The sequence below is a fragment of the Eupeodes corollae genome, chromosome 1 (assembly GCF_945859685.1).
Source record: "Eupeodes corollae chromosome 1, idEupCoro1.1, whole genome shotgun sequence".
NCBI lineage: Eukaryota > Metazoa > Arthropoda > Insecta > Diptera > Syrphidae > Eupeodes > Eupeodes corollae.
Genome location: NC_079147.1, coordinates 201868378 through 201882321, shown reverse-complemented (window position 1 = coordinate 201882321; position 13944 = coordinate 201868378). Strand labels below are relative to the sequence as shown.

Genomic DNA, 13944 nt, shown 5'->3' with positions numbered 1-13944 from the left:
TAATAAACCCGGATGTTAATTTGATTTTTTTAATTTAATTTAATTAAAATTTAAAAGAAAAAAAAACAACAAATGTATTTTGCAATCTCTCAAGTGGAAAAAGTGCATTAACGAAAATGTTGAGTTACATTATACATTAATGCTACTTGTAGTTAACAATTTATTATTGGAATAAAAACATTAAAACAAAAATAAAATGAGTTTGACTTATGTACAGGGTGTATTTTTAGCTACCACGGAAGATTCAATAGTTGTCATTGGTTTGACAGTTGAAAGAATGTCAAACTATGTTGGGGCCAAAAAAACGACTGAGCACCATTAAAACTTGCTCTTGCGTCCAAATACTCTGTTTACAAATAGTACTTTATATTTTAAAACTTAAAACCTTACCTATAAAATAACATTTCCTTCAAAAATTTAAATGTCATTTAATTAATCAAAGAAAACATGATTTATTATTATTTTTTTTCGAAAATCGTTCAGTTTTTTTTTAAATTAATTCTGTAGGTACATATACAATATACATACATATTTTTAGTTAGTGCTTACTCACATTCACATTTGATTTTCATACAAAAATTATGACCCATTTTCGCGATATCGAATTCTGAAAAATAAATAAATATTTTTCAAAAATTCTTCCGAAATGATTTCCAATTTTTCAATGTATATACTTGTTAGCAATAACTACAATTTAAATGGCCATTTCGTCCGAACAGTTTTGAAACCTCTCTTGTATAGATTAACTGTACCATTTGTTCGAAAACCTCAACATCTTTTACGATAACTCCATCTGATTAAAACTCATCCCTTTCTGTTTGAATATTTTACTAAAGACATTCAGCAATTACGAATTCCATCGTGATCGGGAACTTTGCGAATATTTTAAGCAGTTAAATTTGCTTTGAGTTGTTTCTCCATGTTTTGAACAGCATTCCGAACGCAGCCTTGGAATCTTAAATCGTGAAAATAAAATTTAATTCAATCAGTTGCATCGAAATTAAATTGTTTTTCAATGCTTTGAATGCTTCAAATGCGCTTACGCAAACTTTTTGTTTTATTAACTTGAAGGTAATTGTAATCGGTCCGATTTGCCAAATTAAAAATCTTGACATTTCTCGACGTTTCAAGGAATCTAAATAAAAATTTTGTTGGGAGATGTTTACGCGAGATCCGTACGCTCGGCAAACTTTTTTGTCGTCCATATCTCAAGAACCATTAAAGGTATCGACTTCAAATAAATGGTGTTATACATATGTATGTATATTAATGCAGAAAGCACTCTAAAACACTCATAAAAAATTGCTATAAGTTGGTAAAAAATGATTTTCGACTCAAATATTTTTTCAAAAATTTCTGATATTAACTTCAAACTAATTTCATCTTATAAAAACATTATTTTCAACAATCAGTAAAATTTTACAAAAAAAACCATTACTAAATTCCTTAAAAATTAACTTTGGACTCTAATATCTTTTCAAAAATTATTCAATATTGACTTCATCTTAAGAAAAATATTGTTCTCGACATTCAGTAAAATTTTTATAAAAATCCAGAGCTAATTTTTTTCATACAAATTTTTGTTTCCACGCCATCTTAAATTTGGAAAACCTTTGGTTATGTTTTAATCTATTTTCATAAAACGTGTACGAAAAAAACGACTAACTGCTTCAAACCTTAATTTCCAAGTTTGAATTTAATCAACCTAGTGGTTTAGACAAATTGTTTGTTATGTATCTATTGTTTCACCTGGTCCACAAATAAATGGGTTTGTTCCTTTTAAAAAGTTTATTTTTTACGTAAAATCACTTAAACAAAAAAAAAGAAAAAACTAAGGAATATCAGGACTAGGGTAAGGTATACTCGAAACGATACCGTTTTTACTTTTTTTAGGCAACTCTGCATTGCTAAATACCAAATAAAAACACATTAAAAAAATATAATGGGATTCAATTTGAAAAAAGTAACGGACGTCAGCACTGAAAAAATGTACGATCAATATTTTGGTGTTTACAATTTTCCAATATCATAGTAACTTTTCGAGGTCTTGAACTCTAAAAGAAAAAACAAAAAAGCTCGGATACAGTGATCTGCAGGTTCATATAAAATTTTGAATTATAAGTATGCAACTGAATCTAAACACTTTTTTTTAATGCATTTTTGTAATTTTAATTTTTATTTATCTTAAAGTAAATTTAAAAAAATGGTCGTCTATTGGTATTGGGTAGTTTTATTATTTATAAAACAACTGAATTTTTTCATAATCCGGATGCCACCATGGTAAGACTTTATGTTTACACGATTCATACAGAATTTTGGAATAAATTTCTGACGACTTTTTATTTTCAGGTACAAAATTCAATTCCACGTTAGTATTCCTTAAATCCGAATTGAGTAATTGACGCGTTGAATGTAGCATCATGACAGTATTTTGATGATGATGTTCATTTAATGGTATAAATTTGTTTGTTATCACTAAAAGCAAATACATTCCTTCTTCGGGATTTTCAAAAACATTATTGAGTTTTTTAAGAATTGAATTAAGTCCATATTCGTCATCGTCATCATCATCGTCTTCATTATATACTGACTCTTTAGGTTTTCTTGTATTTGTTCTATTCCAAAGTTTATAATAGAAAAACCAAAATGGACCTGTTTTTCTATGCCAACTGTTGGAAATTCTATAACCGTGAATCGATGACATTTCATAGCCTGTTTTTAATCTAGCTATGAATGGTGGATAGAGTTGAAACAAAGCACAAATGACATTGCTGCGAATTGAACCAATTTGTTTCTCACATCTAAATCTCAGATTTGCGGGTAGGGTTTTTGAATCTTTACAAAATCGTCGGTATAGATTTTTCCAAAATATAGCACACGACACTACATAAGCTGTTTGCCTGCAGATCAAAGCAAATGCACCGACATCTTCAGGATCAATGTAATCGCCTATGTGAAACCAAACATCATCGTGAATATGATTGTAGACGTCTTCCGCTTCTGATTGTGTAGAGTTGAATTTTTTAAAGATGGTATTTCCACGTTTCAGCTTGACATCTAAGGTTATTTCATTAGCTAGGTCTTGCATCATGATTCCTTAAAAAAAGGGTTATTTTTTAAGGAAGGTAATGGAATTTTGGTAAAAAGGTTAAGTACAACTATTTTTAAGTAAGGAGAGCAAAGAGAACAGATTTTGAATATAAAAAAGTATACCCTTGGCTTATCGTAAAGTGATAAGGTTACGGAGGTACAAAAGAAAAAGCCATTATGCAAATGTATTAAAATTTAAAGGGTTTAAATGCAAAAACTTCATAAAATTTTGACTCCAATAAAATTTTAGTAATTAAATTTTAACATTTGAAAGAAAAATTTGAACTTATATAAAACAAAATAAACAAGGAGAAATTAAGTTTCTTTTTAGAGTTTAAGAAACAGCTAAAAATAAAAATAACTTTGAATTAAAAAATATGTTTTTATTAACATTTTTTTTAATACCAACATTTTTAACTCCAAAAAAAATCTTGTTTAATGTTGCAGAAAAAAGCCCTCAAAATAAATGAGTATTCTTTTACTTTAAATAACTGGTCTCAAAAAAGTTACAGCCGTTTCCGAGAAAAAAAGGAATTGTTGTATACTTTTTTGTTTTAAGAAACTAAAAAATGATTGCGAATTATTTTCAAATAATTTATTTTGTATTATTTTTATTTTATTAATAAAACGGCTTTTTCTTTTCAAATTCAAAACAAGATTATTTTGTTTGTTTGTTTAAATACATTTCGTAACACAGAATAAAGAAGAAAGATACAGAAAAAAATATTTATCACCTTGAAAAATGATTATGTATCAATAATAATTACATGAAACGAAAAATAACGTTTTTACATCTGGTTAATATTTGGATTTTTAGAAAAATCTTATTGAGAGTTTTTTTACAAAAAATAAAAATCTAGAAAACAAAAACTACTAAGTTGGTGAAAATTGGTTTGCCAATCAAACACCTTTTCCAAAATGTGTGATATTGGCTTCAAACTATTTTCATCTTATAGGAAAGTTTGTTTTCAACATTCAGTCGTTTTTTTTTTAATGAAAATCCAACAGTCTGTTTTTTATAAAAATTAAATTTTACAAAAAATGCAACACAGTATTTGTATAAAGTTATGTTCGATTCTCGATATCACGTGATTAAATGTAATTATTGACTTTAAAGTGATTTTATTCTATGCTAAATTTGGTTGTATCGAAAAATAATGGAAAAATCCAATCTAATTGTTTTACATAAAAACTTTCAAAAATAATAATAATATTGGTAAAAATTGATTTTCGACTAAAAATCTCGAGAGCAAAAACAGATATTGAAATTAAACTTGCTTACTTTTAGTTAATTTTCAAAAAAAAAAAACATTGAACTGACAACGGTTTTACAAAACACGAAATCTTACAAAAACAACTGATAAGGAATGGTTTCCGACTCAGTATTAGGAGAACAATGGTTTCAAATTGTTTAATTTCACACAAAATAGTATTAATATTTTGTTAAAGTTTTCGCATTCCAGCATCTTTTTTAAATTAAAATCATTAACACATTTTCAAGAAAAAATCTTTTTTTATTCTTAAAGCTTGCTAACATTGCATTTCGACGGAATTAAACCAAGTTTATCTCGAACTTTATACAAACATTGTAATTCATAATTTACAGTCTGATTTAAGTCTATTTTATAGGTTTGTTTTAAGGTTATAAAATCAGAGAGAAAATTAAGACATGCATTCAGCTCGAAATTTGTTCCGTGGAACGCGCCTAATTTCTGATTTGGTATTTTGTAAGACATTTACCAACCTAACTGAATGCCACTCTTCTCAGATTTAAGATTTGGAATTGAATTATGTATAGGAAAATATAAAAATGACAAACAAAATTTTATAAACTTCCTAAATACAAAGATTAGGCTGAATTGAAACTATGTATGCATATGTATTAAAAAGGTTAAAAGGTACGATTAAAATATCTGACACAATACAAAACTCAAAGGCTTTGTAATGAACAAAATAAACACCATTCGGTTTGCAACTGCTAACGAATTTAGCTACAAACAAAATGTGATGTATGTTCTTGTTTAATAATAAGAATTATTAATTGTACACTGTTAATATTTACCATCTTTTTGCCGGATTTTTTTCTGAAATTTTAACTTTGGAGAAGACATCAGCAAGCTCTACTTTAAAGGCAAAATAAAACAAAACTAAGAAAAGGAAAAACAAAAACAAAACTCCAACCCGAACTGTCAAACTGACAGCAGATGTCATTCACATGACATGAGTGAAAATTAAAATAGACAAAAAAAACACAACATAAACTCAACGAAAGGGTGTTGAAACATTCGTCAAATAAGAAAGAGACAGCCATACCTCAAATCCAGAGCTAGAGGTATAGGAAAAAATTCTTGACATATCACACAAATCCAATTTTTTTTTTGACAAACATGGCGACCGGGTTGTATAGATTGTCGTGAACCTCGCTTAGAAAAACGCGAATTACACCCAAAAACTAATTACAATTAATAAAAATGTTTCGATAATTCAATAACCACATCAATTCTACAACACTGTGGGCATTAGATTATCCGGTGTGTTGTGGATTTATGCGAATTATCGCAGTGTACATAAAAATTGCAATACACATTTGCGGGCGGGCTGTGGTTTTTCATTCAATCAGTTTCAGTTATAGTTTTTCTTTTTTCTTCCATCGTACTTTTTCGCCCAATTCGCCTCCGAGTGAGAAATTTTTCCTTATTAGAAAAATTTTGGGTTTTTTTCCTTACGTTTGTTAGGTATAAAAAAGTGGAAAAATGTAATAAAATATGTTTGTTTTTCGTGTTTCGAAAATGAAAATCATGTATATTATTGAAATCCTAATATATTTGAAGTGTTAAAAAACGGTGAGAGAAGGGAGTCACACAGTGGACAATTTGTTCTGTTGCCTTTCGTTGGATTTAACATAAAAAAGTAATTTTTATTTTCTGCACACCTTTGTGTGGTGCGTGCGATTCGTGTCTTGTCGTTTCGTCGGGGGAGAGGGGCTGAGTTTTCATAGAAAAATGTTGAATGAAAAAATATGTGTTAACAAAATAAAAGTTGTATGACAACTAAATAACATAATAAAGGAGATTTTCTGCTATAATTCAAACATATCGATTTAGCACTGCTCCATAGAAATCGCATAATTACATAAAAATAAGGAAGAGAACAAAAACCTTTGCAAAGAAAGAGATTTTCTCGTCGAGAAATACCTATACAAGTATATACATACATAAATACAATTTAGAGTTCTGCCGAAAAATTGTTTTTTTTTTTTTAAATAAAATTTAATCTTTTGAATGGATGTGTTGAGACATCGCATGGGGCTAATGCTCTCATTTTAGAGGGAGTTCTTATTTTTCAGTTTTTTTCCTCATCCTTGATATTTTTGAATTTTAATTCGTTGTGATTGTGATTCTATCCCGGAACACCCTTGTATCTTTGGAGAGGAAGAACGAGACGAACTCAAAACATTCAACACTCCCCAAAAGCCAACCGCACTCACATTCTGTTATTCTTGTGAAACAAGAAAATATATTTCTATTCCCTGGGTGAATTTACTAAATAATGTGGAGCATGATGTGCGACGTGATGCCGACTATATCCGAGGATAGCATCTCGCAGCGGTCCTCGCAGTTCAGCGGCGAGGATGCCAACTTCGAACAGCTCATGGTTTCCATGCTGGACGAACGAGATAAGCTTATGGATAGCCTGCGTGAAGCACAGGAACGACTTAGTGAGTCGGAGATGAAGCTGCACGATGTCGAAAAGGAGCGTGATAGTTTGCATCGTCAAATCAATGCAAATTTGCCTCAGGTAAAATATATAGAAGACTTAAAAACCACAACAACAACACAAAACTAATTTATGTATTTTTATGGACAAAATCGATAAGTAATGTAAAAATGGGGTTGGGGTGAGATTGCCAACAGGTTTTTTTTTTTAATTTTAATTTTATTATTGGGCCATTAGGGGCGTTGTTTATAACAAGAATGTGTTAAATTTTTATTTGAAAAAAAACAAAAGAGTGCAATGCATTTCCATAAAACAAAAAAGAAAAATTATACATAAGTTCATTTCTAGCTTCTTATGATGTTGGCTAACATAATCTCGTAATAATTCTGCTGCATGTGAATCCAATCAATAATTTATTGATTTTTAATTTTATACCCCGCGCCGGGCCGCACTGTCACAACACACACACGGGTTGCTCTTTTCCTATATCTACTCATATAATATAATATTATGCTGTCATTAAAAATAATAAAATAAAACTTGTGTTCAATGCCAAGGAAACATGACTAATTCAGGGCATAAGCAGTTATCAATATCTTTATTATAATAAAGAAAAAGTAGATATGTAGTATGAATGTATGTATTCGAAAATATACCTACATATGTACCATATGTATATTAGTTAAGAAGATGTTATGAAACTATGACGGAAGCTTAAATAAAACACATCTCTCTTGTGCTGTCGATATTGTTTTTGATTGTTTTATTAAACAAAAGCACGTGCAAAATGTTTTATAGTGATGACGATGAGTAAAAAAGTACAAGACCGCCCCTGTTGTTAACTGCCTTTATTCATCATTCCTCTTTCAACTCAACGCATCTTAAAAATAAAAGTTATGTTTAAAATTTAAACAGAACAAAATCTTACCTACCTCCTTTTTTCAGTGCACACAATAAATCTGTGTTGATCATCATGAGATCTTTATTAAATGTAACTACATATTATATATTTTTTTTGTTTTCTCAGCTGTTCATTGTACTTAATTCACAAAGGAAAATCAAATTTTGCATACAAATAAATTAATACAATAAATACTTATGTTGGTGGTGATTTACACAATAATTTTTTTGAATTCATTCGAAAGTTACGATTAGTTTGTATGAGTAGTCCGATATAATTTTTAAGCAATGAAAAACCTTTTATGCTCCATTTCAAATTTTAACAGACTAAACGAGTTTAAAAAAATTGTCAGTAACATTCCAATACATGCATACATGTTATAGGTGGGACTGAAAATCAACTAAAATAAATATTTGTAAATATCAAAACCAAAAGCGACTACCTACAGTTTATTGTCAAATATTTGGTTTTATATAAAAACAAAACTTCAAAGACATTATGGGAAAATTTTAAACCATTGTTAAGGACTTAGCCCGCTACTAGTTAGCACCTAATACATATCATTTTTAAACCACTATTTGAGTTGTTTCAACTTCAATACGTAACATAAATATATCTATTTAGAATAAAAACATTTTCAAAAACTTCTACCCTATCCATCTAATGGCTAATAAAACTCGAAACTGTTCTTTCATCCAATCTGAAAATCACTATTTTTTAGAGAGCGTTTAAGCAGTTGCCAAATTAAGGTATAATTATTTTTTTTTATTAAATTTGAGACAAAGGTTTCTTTAATGTTTTGTACAAAATGATCTTAAAAACAAAATTCACAAACCTGCGTGAAAAATCATCTAGAAAATGTATAAAACTCAAATAATCCATTTTCTTTCTTTATTCTTTAGTTAAAATTTTGAAAAATGTTTGATATTCAAAATACATATGTTATCTGATTTAATCAAAAAGACGAACAAACAATGTTAGTGGTTGCATGCAAGCATTAAGGTCAACAAACTGGATTCCTTTAAAAACTATTTTAAAACAGTTGATCCTTATCAGTTTGAATCATTTGATAAAATTGAATTGATACAAAATAAATTGGCTATACTAAACTTACAATATTCCGATATTGATGATTTAGCGGTTTATTTTAAAGGTTGTTCAGTTTATTGCAAAAGCATTATCCAAAGAACATGAAAGTCATTTGATTTGAAAGAATTCAAGTCTTTTTTTTTTCGTTTAACCATCTTGACGAAAACTCAAGTTTTGACCGATATAACTGAAGAACTAATGAACGTAAAAATGTCATAAACATTTCGACTTATGTACATATAAATAAAGTATCACCTAAAAATTGTTCTCAGATGATTTTGTTAAAAATAAACATCTTAGGAAATGGAAACGAATTTTAGAAGTGGTACCGGTCTACATTGTTCTTCAAATATCAAATTAATTTCGCATTCTTGATGTACATTCAACAAAAAATCTCTATGCTTGAAAGAAGTTCCAAAAAACAGATTGGCATTCCTAGAAGTTAGAGTATTAAGGAAGAATTGTTTAAGGAGTTTTTGCAACTGCCTTTTTTGATATAACATGCATATGAATTTATTATCTTCCAAACAAAAACAAACATTTTCTGGGTACTGTATTGGAGCAAAGAGAAAAGTGTCAATACACATAGTCATTCATCGATTGATAAAAAAATAAGTGCAAATAAAATATCTATTTATTTATTATTGTGTAACTAATATAAAATAATTTAATTCATATCGAAAAATGTACCCATCAATACAAAAAAATAAGAATATTTATAATTTGTATTATAAGAACATCATTTATCTTTTTATTCAGCAATTGTTAGCCTTGTATATAAGAAGAAAATCATTAAAAACAATCTGTGTGTAAAATGACGTAATTAAAAAAAATTTAAAAATTTTGTATCATTTACCTAGAACAGAAAATACAATTCAATATAAATGTATGTGTTTATGTACAGTAATATCTATGAATGTATTGGGTATATTAAATTTTCTAATGATTCATGAATGACTACTTCATAAATTTTATAATTGCATTGAATATCAAAGTGTTTGCGAACCAAACCGTTTTTTCAGATTCTAATGTGATTGAAATATTTAACTTTCGAAAATAGTAGAACTAATTTAAAATTGTAATAGAAAAAAAATACATAAATTCCTTAATTTGGACTCTGTTAAAATGTGTTTTTATTACTCTTTAAAACAATACTGTACACAACACATAGATTATTTAAAACGGCTTTTAAGACTTTTTATAGTTTATTTTTGGAAACACGAATCAAAGCAAAAAACACAGTGTCATTAATATTTAGGTTTCAAAAGTATCTACAAACTTTTGATGAAAATTTGATTCTCTGATTTTCAGCAACACTTGCAGCAGAAATATTATTGATTGTGATTCACGATGATGCACATACTTTACGACACCAGTTACTCTATCGCTCTCTTCAATTTTGTTCACAATTTTTAAGTCATAATAAAGACAGAAAAAGAAAAAAAAGGGAATTTATTAAGACACAAAAAGAAGAAAAAGTTCAAAGTATTTATTTTGATCTCTTTTGATTACCTAGTTGACAACAGAAGTGTTTGGTAATTCAGAATTAACATCAAATAATAATAATTTCAGCTTTGTGAAATCGGTAACGTCGGCAATACTGCGCAGTATTCTTCTATTCACGTGAAAGCATTCATTCTGTACAATTCAGATACGCATATAAAATGCAGCGGATTTTTCATTTGATGTCTGGTTTGTTAATTTTTGTAAGCAAAATGTAATTGAAAACTAATGTATTGCTTAATTTAGAATATTTGCATTTTTAAGGGAAGGAAGACACTTTTTAACATTTCTCCGAAGCTCTCTGTTTGAGGATTCTCTTATTTTTCTTCTAACAATTTGAATAAAAAGTCAAATACTGTCCATTTCCAAAAATTACACAAATTATTCTGTTTAGGTGGATTGATTAAACTTAATATTTGTATGAATCAAAACAATTTATCCGACATTCCCAAAATTTTTATATGAACAACTGTTTATTTGAATGTCAAACTGGTTTGGGATAATGTAGTTTACCCGTTGGATAGCTGAATGCAAAGGCAGTGTGAAAGGGAATCGAATGGGTAAATGGAATATACGATCCACGTGAATAGCAGATAAGGGCTGTTTATCTTGGACTCCAATGAAATATTTAGCTTTCTAGCCTTTTTATAGGTTATTAAAATATCATATTATATTTTCATTAGGCAACAAATTTATGACTTAAACAAAATTGTAAAATACGAAATAAAGGTAAACCGAAACGATAAATTGTAAAAAGTCAGTTTTTCATTCCCTCAAACGTTTTTTGAAATTAAAAAAACAACAAAACAAAAAGAGCAAAAAAGAAATCATCAGCGATATTTTTTTTAATTAAAATCGTTTTGAAATCTGTGTTTTTGACAAGAAAAGTTTAGGAAAACAATGGAAAAATGCTCGTACATGAAAAAAAATCTCAGATGGGCAGACTTTTACCTCAAGTAAAAAAGTAATAACAAGTAAGAAACTACATTCAATAAAAATTAATAACATTATTTAAAAGTAAGAAAAAGCTACGATTTGACGTCTTCATTTGATTTTTTTTAAACAATCAACAGGAAATTCCGGCACTAAAAAACAACAAGGTTCCGAAACTATCTGAAATGCAATAGAAAATGGGGTCGATTGAATGGCCCACTGCCAAGCCACCAAAGAGCTAAACAAATAATACATATTTGTTATTAATCGAATTGGTTTAACTTTGTTTTAGAAGTTAACAAGAAGTGCGGTTTTAAAAAGAATCCAATTAATGGGCTCACTCTTTAAAGAAACTTTAAGTAGGTAGATACAATGTGTTTCTTTTAATAGACAATTCCTATACACAAAAATTGGCTGCAATTCAATGAAAACAATAAACCTTAATTGAACATCAATTCAATGTTCTTATTTCTTCTTTTTATTTAATTCCACTCTAAACAACCGTGAACTTTATTGTTTTTTCTTCTATCATCAGAAGGAACCACAATAACAACATAAAACAAAACTGTCAACAAAATAAAATGAAAGAAATCAACAAGTTTCAATGACCGCACCTTGACAATGTGCTATGCGTTTTCTATATTCCTAATGAATGGAGACCAAAAGACGACAGTGAAAAATTACCAGGAAAAATAGTGTACTCTCGTACGAGTCGTACACGTACAGTAGGGCATTTATAATGTATACGGAATACGGGTATACCATCATACTATTCACGACGACGACGCGGTGTGGAAATGAAGAAAACCTAGAAAACTCACTGTTAAGTACCTAATATCAGCGATGTGTAATTTAAATGCAAATAAAGTAGGCAACACCAACTATAACAACTTAACCATCTCATCATCAAGCACACTACTATAGGTTCATGCCCAACCCAACCAACCCATCCAATTGTTTTAGTTTTTGAACAGACATAGTTAGGGTACATATATGTACTTAGGTTTATGATACCAGCCCTCCTCATTTTTGTGGAACATCAATTAGTTATTTTTATAGACTACCTTGGTTACCCAGTCTACAATATTCTCTATTCATGTCATCGACAGGCTTCAGATTTTAAAAACAAAATAGAATACTCACAGTTGTTGGATGAGGCACCATCAAAGTCGGGATATACCCAAAACTGGTAGATACAATGTTAAGTACGGGTAAATGATGTAGTTGACAGCTCTAACACAATACCTACACTTGGAGTAACTTTTTTATTCTACATTCGAGTTAAGCGCATGAACAGGAACACAACATTAATTTCTATGTTTCCCAACATGTATGCTGACTGAGCCTTGAGCCTTGAGTCGAAGTGTCACAAGAAAAAAACTCACTCAAATTCTATGTTTTTCTTACACACTTGTGAGTACTCTATGAGTACACGATTTCTCACATCAGCAGGTCAAAGGGCTTTATCGGCTTAACACTCTATGTTTGGATGCATTTGTAAATCTTTTCGCGAGCAAGGCGATGTGGCTACGCGCTACGGTTCGGGTCAAACAAGTTTTCTATTGACGATTTAATAAATTAATTAATGAATACATATGTATCTGGGCTTTTCAATAAGAAATAACATACAATTTTTTTTCATTAACTCAATAGCTCTCAGCTATCGTCGTCGCCGACATTTATACTATTTGTATCTTTTGCTTCGCGTAACCCACGTGCTGTTTTTCATGTTTGATTTTTTTATTATCGTCCCATTCATTCATAAAAACAAATATTTTGCTCGATTTGTAATAAAATGTGACTGCATTTTTGAGTAACTTGGGCTTTTTGTGACACACATCACGACAACCACGCAAATTGGTCAATGCAATGGATTTGGCATTGGGAGTTTTAAAAAAATTGTCTAACAAAGGAGATTATGGAAGTTTAAATCGATATACTGGATCATCCTAAAAATATGCTACAAAATAAAATATAAAGTGCTCAAAGCAAACGGGGCTAATAAGCATGGGTCCCGATTGAATTTTAATTCATAAATATAATTTTTTGAATGAATTTGAGTGAATAAATTCTCGTGAAAGTATGTAACATATAGTCTTATCTTTAATATTTTAGAAAACTTGGTGTTTTATAAAAATATCTGCACATAAATGGAATCTTCAGAAAAATTAATGCAAACAGCCTGAAATAATTCCATAAATGTCTTGAGTTAAATTAAATAATTGACAAACTGAAACTATTTCAATTTGTATGATAAGATCTACATTCTTAATATTATATGAAAAATTTAAGAAAAAAAATCACTCACCCTTTTCCAGTATTTCAAGTAAAAATTCATCATAATCTGCAAAGAAAAATTCTTTAAGTTTTAATATGTTCTTGTCAGACATTTCAAAGAGTATTCTCATTAAAATTTTAAAGAAATTTATAATTTCGGTCTTTTTCTAAACAACAAAAATATTAAACAAAAAAAGTATAAAAACTTCAAAAATATTAAAGTAGTTTCAAGAAATTTAAAATTTTAGTTTAAAAAGAAGACAACATTACGGCAAAAATTAAAAAATAAAATAAATAGCTTCAGATATTTCAACATGGAGCTTCGAAGTATTTACAACATTTTAAATTTTATACACATAAGTTCAAACAATTTAAAACTTATTTGAAAACTAAACTAACTATGGAATTCAATTGTTAATTGTTGTCAATTAAAT

General features: G+C 28.9%; 2 protein-coding genes and 1 long non-coding RNA gene across 16 annotated transcripts in view; 2 read left to right on the top strand and 1 right to left on the bottom strand.

The window, feature by feature from the left end:
• Window positions 1-525: 525 nt before the first annotated feature.
• On the bottom strand, window positions 526-13643 carry LOC129938472 (transmembrane protein 183). 2 transcript variants are annotated; one of them, XM_056046076.1, is made up of 2 exons: window positions 13542-13643; window positions 526-3096 (listed from the first exon to the last, which is right to left on the bottom strand). In XM_056046076.1, the coding sequence occupies exons 1-2, from the start codon at window positions 13639-13641 to the stop codon at window positions 2234-2236; spliced, it is 963 nt and encodes a 320-aa protein (XP_055902051.1). In that variant the 5' UTR covers window positions 13642-13643; the 3' UTR covers window positions 526-2233. The 2 variants fall into 2 exon arrangements, with proteins under 2 accessions (XP_055902051.1, XP_055902052.1); XM_056046077.1 differs by lacking the exon at window positions 13542-13643 and adding an exon at window positions 5153-5289.
• Window positions 5463-13944, top strand: part of LOC129938470 (liprin-alpha-1) — a 52934-nt gene continuing 44452 nt past the window's right edge. For 5 of the 12 annotated variants that reach the window (XM_056046070.1, XM_056046063.1, XM_056046068.1 and 2 more), the window contains exon 1: window positions 5464-6888. In XM_056046070.1, the coding sequence (XP_055902045.1) occupies window positions 6640-6888 (249 nt within the window). In that variant the 5' untranslated portion in view covers window positions 5464-6639. Of the gene's footprint in view, window positions 6889-13944 lie in introns of all 12 variants that reach the window. The other 7 variants (XM_056046071.1, XM_056046069.1, XM_056046067.1 and 4 more) reach the window with 5 other exon arrangements.
• LOC129938473 (uncharacterized) lies at window positions 9667-11688 on the top strand. 2 transcript variants are annotated; one of them, XR_008780468.1, is made up of 3 exons: window positions 9667-10489; window positions 10547-11274; window positions 11374-11688. It is a non-coding gene; the product is annotated as an uncharacterized LOC129938473 (long non-coding RNA). The 2 variants fall into 2 exon arrangements; XR_008780467.1 differs by having other exon boundaries at window positions 9667-11274.